General features: G+C 47.3%; 1 protein-coding gene across 1 annotated transcript in view; it reads left to right on the plus strand.

Moving 5' to 3' along the window:
* NSD1 (nuclear receptor binding SET domain protein 1) overlaps positions 1–16,579 on the plus strand; it is a 54,867-nt gene that overhangs the window by 24,968 nt on the left and 13,320 nt on the right. The window contains exons 6-18 of the mRNA XM_059483924.1: positions 559–680; positions 825–1,119; positions 2,851–2,960; positions 4,005–4,074; positions 4,389–4,507; positions 8,001–8,144; positions 8,581–8,704; positions 9,466–9,666; positions 11,052–11,231; positions 11,545–11,701; positions 11,997–12,202; positions 12,754–12,866; positions 15,305–15,574. Of these exons, the coding sequence (XP_059339907.1) occupies positions 559–680; positions 825–1,119; positions 2,851–2,960; positions 4,005–4,074; positions 4,389–4,507; positions 8,001–8,144; positions 8,581–8,704; positions 9,466–9,666; positions 11,052–11,231; positions 11,545–11,701; positions 11,997–12,202; positions 12,754–12,866; positions 15,305–15,574 (2,111 nt within the window). The remainder of the gene's footprint in view (positions 1–558; positions 681–824; positions 1,120–2,850; positions 2,961–4,004; positions 4,075–4,388; positions 4,508–8,000; positions 8,145–8,580; positions 8,705–9,465; positions 9,667–11,051; positions 11,232–11,544; positions 11,702–11,996; positions 12,203–12,753; positions 12,867–15,304; positions 15,575–16,579) is intronic.

Raw genomic sequence — 16,579 nt, forward strand, 5'->3', positions numbered from 1 at the left:
GGCTCCCTGATTTCACTGTGGAACAAACAAAGCAATAAATGGGCTCACAGCAGCAGATGGGGAATTTGTAGTATATAAAAAAATGCCAGGGAGGAGGAGAAGGGAAGGAATTAAGCTTATGTGTTCCTAGTGAAACTAGTGACTGAACTGTGTTATAGGAAAGCAGTATTTTCCTGTGCCCCTGCACTAAAACCAAAAGAGTTTGAGTAAACAGCAAAAGTGTAACGAGTTGCTAATGACCTTTGGTTCTGGTAGAAGTACTGCAGGCAAGTTAGATGTAGCTTGTAGGGACATGTTGGGTGAAATTTCAGGAGTCTCTCAGTCTGATGTGTTTTGATTTCTTACCTGAACTGCATGAAGTCTTTAAAAATTCCCCCCTGCTAAGTTGGGATTTTGGAAAATAGGAGACTCAAAAATTCTTTGGGCTGTCTCTGAGAGAGAATTATCAGCTCTTCCCACATGGAACCTCTGGAAGAGAAGGCAGGAACAGCTATTATCCACAGATGTCTTGTGATCATCTCAGAAACACAGTCTTGAAGCTGCTTTCCTTTTTCTTAGCACATTCAGAGAGGAAGCGCCTTAGAAAGCCGAGTAAACGGCTTCTGGAATATGCAGAAGAATATGATCACTTGTTTGCACCCAAGAAAAAATCAAAGAAGGGCCAGGAGCAATCACAAAAGGTGGGTGAAGGCTAACGAGCTCTTTGTGGTTATTTCTCCAGGGCTCTGGTCTGTGTGTGTTTATGTTCTTTGTGGTTGAGTGTTCTTGCTGTGTGCAGTGCCATGCAGAGTGAATGTTTTCACCAACATATTTCACCATGGCAGGTGAATTCTGTGGCGAGGTCTGAATGTGAAGGAGGTGCTCCTGCACAATGCAGTCCTGACAGAGAGACCCAGCGGGGGCCAAGTTCTTTGGTTTCAACTCCATCTTCAACCAAAGAGTCCCCTCCTGTCCTTGAAGCAGAGTGTTCCTTCTCAGAACTAGGATCCCACTCCACTGATCCCCCTAGTCAAGCTCAAGGAGGATCTTCAGATTTTCCAGAGGTGGTGGTTCTGTCTTCCTCGGATGTTTCTGAAGTTTCTGCTTCTCCAGATGCAGAAGAGGGATTCCTGAAATCAGGTAAGTGGCAGGTGGTGTGATGCTGCTTTTGTAAGTGAAAGTAACTCAAGTTCCGTGAAAAATCATTCTTGGGACAGCATGAAAAGATCAGTGGCTGTTGCCACTGTTTGTTCTTGCCTTCTTCACTCACTGACTGTTACTGTGTTGAGAAGAGAGAGAGGGCAGGTGCAAGGGTGTCCAGTGACCTGGTACTGTTGGCTTCCTATAGACTGTGGTGGTCCTTCTTAGATCCTTGCGCAGAATGCTTCTTTTGTCCATATAAAAGAAGCCACAACTCCTTCTCTGAGTCCTTTCTGTCTGTGCTTCCAAGCAGTGACATTCCTTCAGCCTGACAGTTTCTTGTTGCTGTAAACCCCTTTGGATGGACATTGCTGTGCTGAGGGTGATGCACAAAGTCTGAGCTTCATGGAGTGATCTTTGCTGTCCTAGAGAGCTCAGGGAGCTGTAGCACAAAATTCCCTCTGGAAGAACTTCCTACTTAATTGGTTCTAAGCATCTGTAGAAATTTTTGGGGATTTGTGTGAGCAGCAAGCCAGGTTCTTGGTCTTCAGTAAGGCACAGTGTAGAAGGAGTGTGGTCTGAGGGGCCTTTTCCCTTTCCAGCAGTGTCAGTCCCAGAGATTCCTTTCAGTGTGTTTATTCTCTGATAGCATCTAAAGACGTGTCCAGAGTTAAAGCCCTGGTGTTCTGGCTGTGCTGGCTTGGAGGGAACACTGTTCCTAAAGGACTTGCAGTCAAAGAAAATAAACCAAGTCAGCAGATTTTTGGTCAGTGGGAGGTCAGTTAGCCTCTCATGTGTGAGGGAAGAGGAATTGCCTCTGGAGACTTGTGGGTGTCACAAGGAAGGGAAGTTGGAGAGGATTAAAGGAGGAAAACTGAGAATGCAAACCCAAGATTGGAGAGGCAGGAGAACACAACAGGCTGCAGCAGTGGGAGCAAACCTCCAGTCTGCAGAGGTTGTGTAGCTCTTTTCAGTCATTTCCCCTCACCTTTTGCTGAAGCACACAGAGTGGGCAGAAGCTTGTCTTGAGGGTTAGGAGTGTGGTGGATGAGCTGTGCCTGCAGAGGTGTCAAAGGGCACAGCTGAGACTGTCGAAGGCAGCGGATGAATGGGGTGGGATGGGTAACAGGCTGTGTCTGCAGAGTGTCTGCACTCAGCATCAGCATTTCCTGGTTCTAAGTTTATACTGTTGCCAAAATTAGTGAAGGAACCCAGGTCTAGCAACTTGCTACCTCCTGAGGGCCAGGATAAAGCTTGAGGAGGAAATAGTTTTGTTGGGTTATCTTTTCTCAAGTAGTTTTAACCAGGATTGTGATCTTCAGCCTGTTTACTGCAGCAGCATGAACACTGATGTGAGGGGTGTGGGAGTGTAGGCAGGGCTGTGTCAGTGGTAGGACTGGCTTATGCAGATCAAAGTGTTTGGGAAATTATGATGTGAATTGGGCTGCCAGCATGTGTTACTTGCTGGCAGTGAGTTCCCAGCCTCTCTTCTGTGGGTGGATTTTTATATTACATATTGAGGTGAGCCTGAAGGTCATGACAGACTGAGGTCTGTTTTTATTGAAGTTGTACAGAAGCAGGTAATTGGCATCTCTGCCCTAGGAGCTTATGATCTCAAAGACAGGGTGAAGCAGATTATTTTGAACTGTTGGCTGATATTTACTTAATGGCCTCAATCTGATGGAAGACAAGAAAACCCCTGTTTGTCTGATGTGAAGGGTTTCATTGCAGGAAACTTCGAAAGCAAGCGTCAAAGGAAGCCCACTAAAAAGCTCTTGGAATCCAATGACTTGGACACTGCCTTTATGCCAAAGAAGGAGGAATGGACTCCCCAAAAGAAGGTACTTCCCTTCCAGCTCTTTTGAAAACTAGATAGAAAGCAGGCCCAGACAGCAGATCCTGCTAAACAGGACACAATGCAATGGGATGTGGTTTTTTGTTGGCTGCAGCCCAGGAGCAAAGGTCCACCCTTCCCAAAGGTGCTGGTTGCTGTGTTATGATGAAATAATCCACTGTCCCCCACCCCTCTCCACTTGTAAAGGGGGATTGGGTAGTTTTGGTTTAAAATCTTCTTTTTAAAATTGATTTATATGGAAAAGGAGTCATCTGGATGCTGGCTGAAAAGGTATGAGCAGAAATGTTCTGCACAGTGGCTTTCTGTCACGTTACAATGTAGCTTGAACTTGAACTCAAGGCTTTGTCCTTTTCCATCAGATTTCCTCTGAGCAGTATTTTCTTTGTTACCTTCCCAAGTGAGCTGGTAAATGCATGTAAGTGCAGAGCTTGAAGCAGGATGGAGGCTTGAGGTGAATGATATGTAGGATACCTTGTTTGGTTCAGATTTTTAAAGAAAATGCTGCTCTTCTCCAGTGAATACTCAAAATTCAGTGATGTGGTTTGGAAAAATGCAACTTATTTATTTCAGATCATGTGCCTGCACAGAACTTGTTGCCACTGTTCCTAAAGTTGACTAATAACACTTCTGTCCTTTTTCTTTCTCTGTGAGGTACAGTTATCTCTGTTGCAGTAATGTAGAGGCCAGTGTATTTCAGTCTTAAGGTGTGTAAAAGTGTAAACTCAGAAGAGAATGTCTTCTCCCATCACCTTGCAGAGTATTAGCAGCCTTTTTGGGAGAGCATAGGAAGCAGTGAATGGTGTTGATGAGCACAAGACACATCAGATTCCACATTCCTCCCTTCACAGAGACAGACTTTTACATGTGTGTTTTATCACACACACAAACCAAATATTTTCTTGTAAAATTTCTGATGAATTCATGAACTGGATGGTAAATTAGGTATTGCAGTCATTCCAAAAGGTTTCACAGCTGAGGAGAGTGTGCCTCTGTTTTCATCTGGTGACTTGACTCTCTCTCCTGTTTGTAGGGTACTGGCCCTTCAGAGAGTGACAGCTCTGAGCTCTACTCACCAGCTCACTTCCAGGACGTGGGAGAAGGTAAGTGAAGGCAGGGATAGCAGGGCAGACTGTTGGGATATTGGGATCAGTGCCTGTGGAACTGTGTGTGTGTAAGTGCTTGGTGCTCTGGGTTCAGCAGCCCAGCAAAAGTTGCTTTAACCAGTTTGAGTTGGCGTTTGTGTGGTGGCTGCAGGGCAGAGGGCTAAGTGCCTGGAGGATGGTATTGCCCCAGCCCTTAGGCCCTCAGAGAATACAGGACCCAGCCTGAAGCTCTCAGGCTGCAGAACTTACTGGTGTCACCTGCAGCAAAAGAATTCTTTCTGCATTTTCCTTGAATGGTTTTTCTGTTGCAGCTTCTGAAAAGCTCTTGGAGAAGCAGCGGAAGCGGAAGAGGCAGCGCCACACCTCTGCTGCAGTCCATTCCAAGAAGGAGAAGAATGAGGAGGGGCTGGGGGAGACCCCACACTCTGAGGTACTGTTGGATCTTCGTGCTCTCATCCCTGTAACCTGTTTGCTGCTTCCCAGGGTACTTGGCAGAGCCTAAGCCAGAGGCATCTTTGGGCCTGTCATTTGAGAATTTGTCCCACTGATGCAGCTGCATGAGCTGGGGTTAGGCTGAAGATACTGCCTTGATCTAGTTGCTATTTTATGATGATGCTTAACTCAGGCTCTGTTTTCAAACTGCTACTCAGCTAATTCTCTGTGAGAGAGGCTGTTCTGAATTCATGGAACCAGGTTTTACCTGGCATCTTGCTTTGCACCTCAGAAAATCAAACTGCTGTAAAAGGTCTTCTCTGGGGGTGGGTCTCCTGTCCTTTTACAAACTAGTTTGAAGCACAGGCACTAGACTGGACTTCAGCCCCTTCTGCTTGCACTGGAACACCAGACTGAGCCAAGAACCCCATTGGAGGGGCTGGGAGGGACTGTGTGACTGCTCACAAGAGCCTCTGGTTGCATTCTGCCATTCAGCAGAAAGGGATAACTGGGGCAATTCCCTCTGCTTCATATTAGCAGGTCAGTGTACAAATATCTCTGACAAGCACATTTTGCCTTTTAGGAATGAGCCAGTTATCAGCAAGTGTAGGGGAAGCAAGACTTCCTGGGAGAGGCAGGACACCTCTGGGCCTCTCGCCATCGCCTCTCACTTCCAGTGGCCCAGGTTCAGCAGCAGGCAGGATAGTCAGTATGTATTTCAGGAGCCAATTATAGATCAATATTGTTATATTTGTTGTTGTAACCACAGTTTACAGGAGAACACAAACCTTACACCGCTTTAAACAGTTCCAGCCATCCTGTTGCATTTTGGAAAGGGCGTTTGTGATAAAGTTGATAAATTGGGGTAATACCCTTGGTGCATGTAAGCTTTCCTGTGCTGGTGTTGGTGTTCTTTTTTGAAGTGTGCACAACTGGACTAATGTTTTAAAACAGCCTGTACAAATACCTTTGCCAGTGCTGGGCATGGCCAGTTAACATTTTCTGCTCTACCCACTAAGAGACAGCAAATTCTCTGTGAAAAGAGAGGCAGCTCAGAGCAGCAAAGTTCTAGGCCATGGCTCTGAATCCTGTACTCACTACTCACTGCACAGGAAACCCAGTCTTAACTGCCTCTAGATATAGACATTTGTGTTGAGTATCAGAAGGCAGGTATGGTGTAAACTATGCCAAACAAAAAAAAGGTCAATGCTTGGCACCTTTGCCAGCCTTCCTTATTATGTAATTGTGTCTCTTCAGCTGCTGTGGTGGGTGTTCATCCCCTGGCTTAGGTGAGTATTGGGATGCTGTGGGGATGCAGTTGTGCTTTCATGTGGAATTCAAACCATGCTGCTCCCTCAGTGGCTGCACACACTGGGCAAGGAACTCCACTTTGCTAGAAAAAATACATGGTTTGATGCTACAGCCCAGTGAAGCCTTCCAAGGGAAAGAGGGCAGAGGAAAGCTTGTCGGCCTGGGCTGAGCTAAGCAGCTTTCTCTGACCTTGCCCGTCTGTGGAGCCAGGAGTGCAAATTTACAACATCAGGGCAGTAAGAGACTGACAGAATGAGATGGAAAATGCTGTTGAAATGCTTGTCAAGGTTGTGAGCCAAGGTCAGGCTGTGCCAAAGAACAGGTCAGGCTTTGGGATTGTGCCAGACACAGCAGCAGGGATGGTTCTGGAAGAAGACCTGGGATGAGCCTTTCTTTCTGCAGGAGGTATGGAGTGTTGCGGTGCTTGTGCTGGGCAGAGGAAGGAGGGGACACAGTGGCAGATCCTTGAGTGGCAATGCCTTTTTCCATGTTTACAAAGGATGGGCCTTGCTCATCCTGTCTAGCTCTGCCATCCCTTCCCTGGGCAGTTCTGGGAGCAGTGTTAGAACAAGGCTGTACTCTGTAAGGTGTGTTGGACTGGCAGTAGCCTGTAGTTGGGACTTTGCTTTTTTTCTTTTTTTTTTTTTTCTCGCAATAAAGTCAGTTTATACCATTCATCTTTGTAATGTATGCTTCAATATACCTTCACTGCATCTGTGCATCATTGCTCCACAGAAGGCACATGGCTTTAAAGTGTCCCCAAATAAACTCATACTGCTCCATTCAGGGAATAGGGGAAAAACCAACAGTTCAGGCAAAGAAAGCATCATTATCTGAGCAGAATACTAGCTCCAGGTTCTTCCAGCTTTAAACTTTAGAAAGTCTTTATGTCCTTTGTCCTTTTTTTGCCCAGATTCAGAATGTGTTCAAAAGGCATTCAATTCAGCTTACAAGCTTTAGTAGCACCACAGCTCAGACTTTCCCATACAGAAGGTGGTGCAAAGCTCCCTCTCGTGATTGTTAGCTGGACAGGCTTGCACCAAGCAGGGCTGGAGGTGTGGGAGTGATGGCTGCTGCTTCTGCCAGCACTTTGAATTCTCACAAGGTCTCTCAGGTGTACTATTTGTGCCTGGGTGTACAGTGGCTACAGCTTGCTGACCCAGGGAGGAGCTGGCAGCTGTGCTTTGAGATCACTCAGCTGCCTTATTTAAAAGTGGCAGAGTCCTTAAAATGTTCTGCCTCAAAGCACGGAGCTAAAGGCATCATTTTAGTGCAGAATTAATGTCCTTAAATTGTCCCTGCTCTGGAGTGGCAGCTGGAGCTGCTGAGGCCACTGAAGTGTTCCCTAGACCTCCCAAGTAGGCTGGAAGCTGGCAGGATGGTGTTTTCTAGCCCTCATTTGCCTGTCCTGACAAAATCTGTGGCACTGCTGCAGGATGTAGCTGCAGGACAGCCGTATTTTGTGCTAGAAACAAATGTCTCTAGGATACCTGCTATTCTTTCCTCCTGACTGCCTGGGCAGGTGCCATGGACACTGGGAAGCCTTGTGGCAGGATCCTTAACTTGCCCTGTGAGTGTGTGGTTGGACCTTTATAATTTGAAACCCATCCTTCCCCCAGGATGGTTTTTACCAGTGGGTGTTATGGGCAGTGCTGTACACTTGTACAGGACAGTGGGAGAGTCAGGATGGGCTGTGAATGCCCTGCTGTGCTCTCCTTTTGGGACTGGCTGATCTCATACTAACACAGGGCTTGTGTACCTTTGAGTCTATTTTACGTGGCTTAGAACAAGTTGAGATGAGTGTAGAGGAAAAATGTAGTTCATTTAGTGTGTGATAGGTGCTCTGAAGATTGAGGTTTTTCATTTCTGTTTCTAGTGCAAGTAGATACTGGAGTGCTTCTGACTTTTTCTACCTGATTTGCTTCCATTCAGGGCTCACTCCTTGATCAGAGAGGGGTTATGCACAGAAAGATAATTGTGCTGAGTGTGTATTTTTAATCATTTAGTAAACTAAGAGCTCTTTCCTTTCCTGTAAATCTTTTGGAGGAACTGTAAAGGGGGATGTTCTCTCCAGGGTGGGTAACACCTGCCAAACCCATTACGTGCTCAGTGACTGAATTTGTAGTTTCCAAGTCAGAAAGGTGCTACTGACAATCCTAATTCTAGTTTTCTCTTTAAAGGGGGAGACCTCGGTTCATGGGGCTGCAGCAAGCCCCAAGGAGGGTCATGAGGAGGGGTCAGAGAATGACCATGGAGTGCCTTCGTCCAAAAAGATACAGGGGGAGCGTGGAGGAGGAGCAGCTCTCAAGGAGAATGTGTGTCAGGTAATGTTCTTGAAGTAATCTCTTTGAAACTATCCCACTGTAAAGTATTTTTGTGTGAGTTCTGAGATACCTTGGTGCCCTAGGTAAGCCCAGGTAACTTCCAAGTGCTCCAATTATTGTAGAACTAACCATTTTTTTGTGCTCTGTATCAAGCATTTCTCCTACAATATCCTTTCTTCCTCTTAAAGTTCCCAGAGGTTAGGGAGAAGTGACCAGTGTAAACTACATTTTACCAATGTAGGGTATCAGGGAGTTGGATGGTAAATAACAGTGGTTACACACAAACCACCAGAATTAACTGACACAAGGAAAATGTAGCATTTTTCCCCGGCGGGGGTCTCTGCTGGCAGTTCTGGCCAGCACGGGGGGTTGCTGCTGTGTGGGATGGTGCTGGGAGGAAAATTGCTCAAGCTGATACTGTGTTTCTCTCGCACAGATCTGTGAGAAGCCGGGGGAGCTGTTGCTGTGTGAGGCGCAGTGCTGTGGTGCTTTCCACCTGCAGTGCCTTGGGCTCTCCGAGATGCCAAAGGGCAAATTCATCTGCAATGAGTGTTCCACAGGTAGGGCAGGACTGTGGGCTTTCCTGGTGCTGCCTTGGCTGGAGTGATGTGCCTGCTCTAGGGCTGCTGAGTAGCTCTCAGTCCTCACATTATTGGTTTGATGTCTGATAACTTTCTGATGACTTTCTAATTAGAATCACAGGGTGATTTGGGTTGGAAGGGACCTTAAAGGTCATCAAATTCCACCCCCCTGCCATGGGCAGGAGCACCTTCCACTAGAACAGGGTACTCCAAGCCCTGTCCAACCTAGGCTTGAAGACTTACAGAAAAGAGGCATCCATAGCTTCTTCTGTGCTAGGGCCTCACCACCGTCATTTTTTCCTAATGTTTAATCTGCTCTTTGTTGATTTGAAGCCACTAATAATGACTTCAAATATTTACCAGCCTTACTGTTGATTCAGACTTGGTGTACAAAATGAATGTCCATGATCTGCTGGGAAAGAGATAAATTGTTACCTGGGACTCTGGAAAGGGGTCTGGTGGGGAGGAGAAGCCTTTTTCAGGCTGGAAAGGAGGAAATCTCAAAGTAGGGTTAGTGATTTTTTAAAAAATTTTCTTTTTTCCCTGGCCTGAAGTCCCAGCTGTAATAATATTTATTTTGATGTGGAGTTCTATTGCAGCTTCAGGCCAAAGCAGCCTGAAGCTGCTCTGGGATGGGTGCAGCAGGCTGGGAAGTTGTGCTGTGCTGTTAGACAGCCCGGTGACAGCATCAGGCCCTCCTTTAGCCCTCCTGTGTGACCAGTGCCTTGCTCTTTCTGCAGGGGTCCACACCTGCTTTGTGTGCAAGAGCTGCGGGGAGGATGTGAAGCGGTGCTTGCTGCCCCTCTGTGGGAAGTATTACCACGAAGCCTGCATCCAGAAATACCCGCCCACAGTCATGCAGAACAAGGGCTTCCGCTGCTCCCTGCACATCTGCATGACCTGCCATGCTGCTAACCCAGCAAACATCTCTGCCTCTAAAGGTACCCAGTCCTCCAGGGTGGTCTGGGGGGTGCAGTCACCTGGTTTTTCTTTGTTTCGTGTCCACCTGGTTCTTTGCACTGTTGCCTTTGTGTCCTTGCCACACACGGCACTGGCTGTGTTTGCTGAGGAGTAGCTGCTCCCAGGGGAGTGGAAGGGGTGGTGTCAGAGAGTGAGGCTCAGCAGCACTCCCCATGGTGGGCCATGGCAGCTGGAATGTTCTCAGGCTGTCCCCAGGCTGGGATTCCTGCATGCCCAGCCTTGCCTCAGGCCTCAGTGGGTTTCTGAGTAAATCTCTGGAGCTGTACAGACACACTTGTGTTTCTCCCACCTGCTCCTCACTGTGCCAGTGCTGCAGATGGTGCCTTGCTTAGCAGCACGGGCTGTCAACACAGCAGCATCAAGAGCAGCACAGGGCAAACTACGATATTGTTCTACTAATCCATTTTTTTCTATGTAAACTCTCATCTTGTAGAGGAGACACCCTTGGGCTAAGCTTCCTAAGCAAACATTTGTTTGAGCTGTTTGCAGCAATACCTTGACCTTTATCTCACATGATCAAACTTAAAACTTTTGTGATTGCTGTGTATGTTTGCTTCTGAGGCTGCCTTCTTTAATCCTTGGTGTCTTAAGATGGGTGACAATAAGACTAGCTCTATTTTTATCCTCAGAGTCTGTGTCAAAGTTGGCTTTTCTGCCCCCATTTATCAGTATTTGGTGTAGAAAACAACACCAAGGCCAAAACAACACCACAGCCAGCCACTTCCCCACTGAACATTTGTTGACTGGCTGCTGCTTCTCAATGGTCACATTTACTCCTCATCTCCCACCTCTTCTTCCTGTTTATAGTCTCCTGTGAGGAACTGAAAACTGAGCTCCAAAACCTCACATAAACTAGGCCTGTAGGGAAGTCTGAATTGCCTGGAAGTTCTGGAATTTCAGGGTAAAATCTGATAAACAAGAGGCAAGTGCTTGTGTTTTCAGAAGCTACATGGATTGATTTCATTATGTGCAGCTAAGCACTTGGAACACCCCATCTGTAATTACTGTCGGAGCTGATTTAGTAATTATTTGTATATGATAGGAAGCAGTCCCAGTCTGTGAACTCTTGAACTGTTTCTACACAGCATGGAGGATATTTTTCACTTCTAAATAATGCAATTTTATCTATGGTATAGGTATTACAGATTTTTAAATTTTATATATATATTTAGTTACATTAAATAACTTAATAGAAATCCAGTGAGTATATCATGGGTGATCTATAAAAATTAAAGATCATCTTCCTTCTCCAGAGGTCATTTGGAGCTTAGGTAGGAGTTGAGTCTAGTTTGAGCAGGAAGGAGGGGTGTTCCTGCAGGGGCTGACTGTGTGGCTGCCGTGCCAGGTCGCCTGATGCGCTGCGTGCGGTGTCCGGTCGCGTATCACTCCAACGACTTCTGCCTGGCCGCCGGCTCCGTGGTCCTGGCCTCCAACAGCATCATCTGCCCCAACCACTTCACTGCCCGCCGGGGCTGCCGCAACCACGAGCACGTCAACGTCAGCTGGTGCTTTGTCTGCTCGGAAGGTGAGCTCCCCTGGCCCCAGGGAATGCCCTGCCCAGAGTTCATTACAAGAGGGAAGAGCTTTTCCCATTCCCAATGGGAACTGTAGAGAGCAGACTGCCTCCCTAGCTTTCCACATTTAAGTCCAGCTTCAGATTACAATTTTTTTTTTGATTTCTGCATTCTTAGAAGGTTCTTTTTTTACCATGAATAGGGCCCAGCTTTTGAAAAGGGCTTGCACTAGACCATCATTCCCTTTTTCCATGTCTGTCTGGAAATGGGGAGTGCAGGGCTTCTGCACAGTGACTGATAAATTTCTCCTCTTTCTCTTTGCAGGGGGCAGCCTTTTATGCTGCGAGTCGTGCCCGGCTGCGTTTCACCGTGAGTGTCTAAACATTGAGATGCCAGAGGGAAGCTGGTATTGTAATGATTGCAAGGCAGGCAAAAAGCCACACTACAAAGAAGTAGTCTGGGTGAAAGTTGGGCGCTACAGGTAGGTGAAGATAGAACAGACTTGTCCCCGTTCCTCCTTCATGCAGTGCTCATGGTGGTGGAGGTGAGGAGCTGCTCCTCTCTGCAGGGTTCATTGCAGCAGGCCTCTGCATTTTTTTGCATGCACATTGCTCATAAAATGTGAGCTTTTCTCCTCCAGTAGCCTCTTTTCTCCCCACCAGCCTTGCTGGTAAGCCCTCACACACTTTTTCCCATGCCTCCATGCAGTAACATACTTTTGAGGTGTCTGGAAATGGGGAAGCCAGAGGTTTCATCTGCCCTTCCCTGTGTTGCAGGTGGTGGCCAGCTGAGATTTGCCATCCTAGGACAATTCCTGTCAACATCCAGAAAATGAAACATGACATTGGTGAGTTCCCTGTGCTGTTCTTTGGCTCCAAGGACTACCTGTGGACCCACCAGGCTCGTGTGTTCCCTTACATGGAAGGTGATGTCAGCAGCAAAGACAAGATGGGGAAAGGTGTTGATGGCATATACAAAAAAGGTAACTTGCCTTCATCCAGGGAAGTACATGGTCTTACCTTCTTCATTCCTCTTTGGAAAAGTGCCATTCATGCAGCAGTGAAACATGTCTTCTTATAACTGAAGTGAAATTAAATGTGTAGAATAAGCTGCTGCTTATGTAACATCCAGCATGCTCAGAGTGTTTGTTTGACTCCCACAGAGGGAGAAGGGTGTGCAGATCTCAAATCTTTGTCCAGTTCTGACATAGCATTTCAAAATTCAAGTGAGCTGCTGCTGGGTCAGCTTCCCTCTGTGCAATACAGTCATTATCTTGATATTAGCATGCACTTGAGAGTTGTGGATGTAGCTGTCTGGCATCTCTGCCCAAGAGAGCAGGCAAAGATAGCCAACAGATGGGATGCTTCCTCACCCATGAGCAGGCCCTTGACTGTAATTTCTGCACTTCCCTGCTGCATTGGCCTTTTCTTCACCCTCCTCTGTTGAACCTTGTGAACACAGGGTGGACAGTGGCTGCCCAGCTCTGTGTGAGCAGGGGGAGTTCCTCACAACAGAGCCTGTTCTCTCACTTAGCTCTTCAGGAAGCTGCTGTGAGATTTGAAGAATTGAAAGCACAGAAAGAACTGAGACAACTTCAGGAAGACAAAAAGAATGACAAGAAACCTCCTCCCTACAAACACATCAAGGTGAGGGGAGGTGGTGGGGGGCAGGTGTGGAAGAGAAGCCTTGAGCTCTCGGTGCAGGCGATTTACAGGTATACAGAAACATTTCTGATGTTTGGATGTCTTGCTGTTCTTGAAGGTGCCTTTGATCCTCTTTCTATCCTCAGCAAGCTGGGCTGCAGTAACAGAGGTGCTCTGGTTTGCTGGAACAGATCTGATCATGTCTGTGCTGTCTGTGTCAGTTGTGTGGTCTGAAGGAAGTGTTTCTGTACCTTGAGAACTCAGGGGAGAGGGCTGGTAATGCTCAGTGTGGTCAAATGCTCCATTCTGCTGGTGGCAAGGTGAACAAACCAGGACAGGAGGTGGTCGTGGTGCAGTGCAGCAAGGCTGTGTGGAGGGTGTGGTAACACACAGTATCTTCTATCATCTGCTATTGTTTTATATCTCTTTCTGTATCAGTTGGTGACTGAACAGAAATACTGAAGCAGGTGTACAGGCTGCAATATCAGCCCTTTTCCTCAGTTTTGGGGATCTATTCACATTAAGGGCTGTTAAATATTATTGTTATTATAGAGTTAGAATTGGAGCAGCACTAGCTACAGAATGGAGGTGACTTGAGAGGAGAGCTGGGACCAAGCATGTGCCTGTGTCTGAGAAGTGGATCCCAACTGACCAGAAACCCATTGACTCAGGGACTGTGTTCTTTTTTTCTGTCTGCTCCTTCCCTTTTTATGTGGCAAAATATGAAAGCTTAACTGATTTCTGGCACTTCTTGTATCTAGCTAGGATTTTTAGGCAGGCAGGTATATCCTGCATGAGTTACTCTGTGGTGTAAAGGGCACAGCTGAATGCTGTGGCAGCAGTATGGGCCTGGCAGCTTCAGTGGAGGAAGTAGTTTCTCATTATAGCTATTTTTAGGACTCTCTGGCCACAACATGAAGGAACTTTGGAAGCAGTTTAGAGCCTTTGAAATACCCTTTCATATAAATAATGACGGTTGTGGTCATTAGTCATGGCAGCTCTTCTGAGGTCTGGGTGCAAGCTGTTTGTCTCTGAAAGCAAAGCAGTTTGCAGGAGCAGATGGTGAACTGGAGAGGGCTTCAGGATGGAATGGCTGAAGCTGTTTGTGTCCACTCCTTCTAAGGAGATCTGCATTTCAAGTCCATCCCAAGGAACGTCCACGTGAGAGGCTGCTGCAAAATGTACTTGGGATCCTTCATCACATCAGGCTTGTGATGAGTCCAAGCATTGCCCTGTTTTGGTTTTTTCCCAGCAGTGTCTCAGAGAATAGGGCAGGTGTGTGCTGGGTATATGTGGTGTGCAGTGGCAGTGCTAGAGCTGTACCAGTAGAGGATTGACCAAATCCTGTGAGTCTTGCCACTCTTAGTGAGATGGGAAACAGCAGTGGAGAACCTGAGTGACAAGGAAGGCTGGAGGTGGGGCACAGTTCTAGGAGGAAAGTGGGGGAGGCTGTGTTGAAGTGATTAATGAAGGGTTTCTGCAGGGTTTGTGTTTAAACAAAGGGGGATCAGGACTGGGCCAGCCTCAGACAGGCTGTTAGTGTGGAACTCTGGGGGTGGGACTAGGTAACTTATATGGGGGCTAGAATAGTCTTGCTAAAATCCCTTCCTTTCACGTTCTGGGAGAGGAAAGTGAGACAATGGTTCACCCAGGGAAAGAGCAACCAGGAGCTTTTCTTCAGTGTCTCTCTCCAAAGTCCTGACTCTCTGTTGCCTGCTTTTCAGCGTTTGCTGCCTTTAACCAAACCCCAAGGACCCAGCTCATGCCACAGACACGTCAGTCGCTTCTCCACCTGGTGCTGCACTCTGCTTCCTCCTGGAGTGGTTTTTAGAGAGCTCCTTGCCTTAACTCTGAGCTCCTCTTTGGGCCTTCCAACCCCAGCCTTGTCTGGTTTGGCTTCCATTTACATCTGCAGGACAGTTGGGTAGGGAGGTAACTGCATGGTAGGCCTTCTGTCACAGGTGTGACAGCTGAGAGCACAAAGCAGCTTGAAGGTAACATTCAAAAAGCAGGGCAGTAAGGGAAAGCTGAGGAAAAGCACCTGACACTCAGACTGGAAAAGGTGTAGTTTGATGCACAAAGGGGTTTGGTGCTGATCACAGGGATGCTCTGTGCCCAGCAGGAGCACTGAGCTGAATGTGGCCTCAGTGATGATGGGAGGGGGACACTTGGCAGCCTCTCACCTTTCCAGGGTCACAGAATACACACTGCACACTGCACCAGGTGATGCTAACGGGGAACCTGCATCCTCCTGAGCTCTTTCCTCTAACCTTCTGCCTCTCCAAATAGCATTCCCAGGAGTACAGCTGTGCCTGTACTTGTGTCCTTCTACCCCTCGCTGTCACTATGTCACTGCAGCCCGTAGGCAAGGGTGGAGTACAAAGTGCCTGTCAGGCTAACCTGTAGCTCCCAAGAGCTCATGTCCCTCGTGTGCATTGAAGGTGAACCGGCCCGTTGGGAAGGTGCAGATCTTCACTGCCGACCTGTCCGAGATCCCGCGCTGCAACTGCAAACCCACGGACGAGAACCCCTGTGGCCTGGACTCGGAGTGCATCAACCGCATGCTGCTCTACGAGTGCCACCCCCTGGTGTGCCCCGCCGGGGAGCGCTGCCAGAACCAGTGCTTCTCCAAGCGCCAGTACCCCGAGGTGCAGATCTTCCGCACGCTGGCACGGGGCTGGGGCCTGCAGGCCAAGACTGACATCAGGAAGGTACCTGCGCTCTTTCTGTGTCGTTTTCTCTTATTGTTTCTCTCTTGATCACTCTGGGTTTGAAAACTGGGTTTCTTGCTGTACAATGCCATTTAGAAAAAAAATTGAATTTAATCTTTACAGACTTGACAAGAGTGTTTTGGTTCAGCTGACCGGGAAAATTATTTGCATGTCCCACAGGGTAAGAAAGGTGATTGGTCAGTCTGCTTGTAAGAACAATGGGATGGTGCTCAGGATTTCCAGATGGGGAACAGTGATTATTCCTCCCTCCTATTCTTGACTAACCAGGCTTATCCAGCATGAGAATCTTGTGTTAGAAATAGAAACCAGGGCTTGGATCTTAAAAAAGGGCAGTGTCTTGGACATGGCTGTTTTTGCTGCTGAAACTGATTATCTCCACCTAAAACACTCGTATCTGTTTTTTAAATGCAAAGAAGAGCAATTCTTTGGACACACATCTGTGCTGAACGAAGAAGGAGGAATGTTAAATCCAAAAGAACCCCAAAGCTAATAAAAGATAAAGTGAAACAGGACTGTTATCATAGTAAGAGAAGAATGTCTGAAAAGGGAGTAGTGATGACATGATAAGAGGGAGGTCTTGATAGAAGAGGCAAAATGTGAGTCTGTCCTGTTGAAAACTTTGCTGTCTGCTGTGCCCTAAGTTAAAGGATATTTCTGCCATTCCATGTGCTTGTTTCACTTTCAGCAGACAGTCTGGAAACAGAAACAATCAGTTATTTAGTGGGGGAACCAATTAGCCCCACTGGAGCAGAGCTGGGTTCTCCTTAGTGACTGGAGTAGTCTCTGCAGTACTTACTGCAAGAGAACTGCACTCACTGCAGGAGCAGGTGCTCCAGGTGCATCCTGCTGCTCCATGTGGTTGGTCCCCAAAGGGATATTGTTTTCAGCTGGAATGCAATTAGGGCAGTGCTTTGAGCTTTGCAGCAAAGTGCTGTTCTTGTGGTTAACTTCTGTGCTCTCCCTGGATGCTAATTCTTTCTTTGG

The sequence above is a fragment of the Ammospiza nelsoni genome, chromosome 16 (assembly GCF_027579445.1).
Source record: "Ammospiza nelsoni isolate bAmmNel1 chromosome 16, bAmmNel1.pri, whole genome shotgun sequence".
NCBI classification, from domain to species: Eukaryota; Metazoa; Chordata; class Aves; order Passeriformes; family Passerellidae; genus Ammospiza; species Ammospiza nelsoni.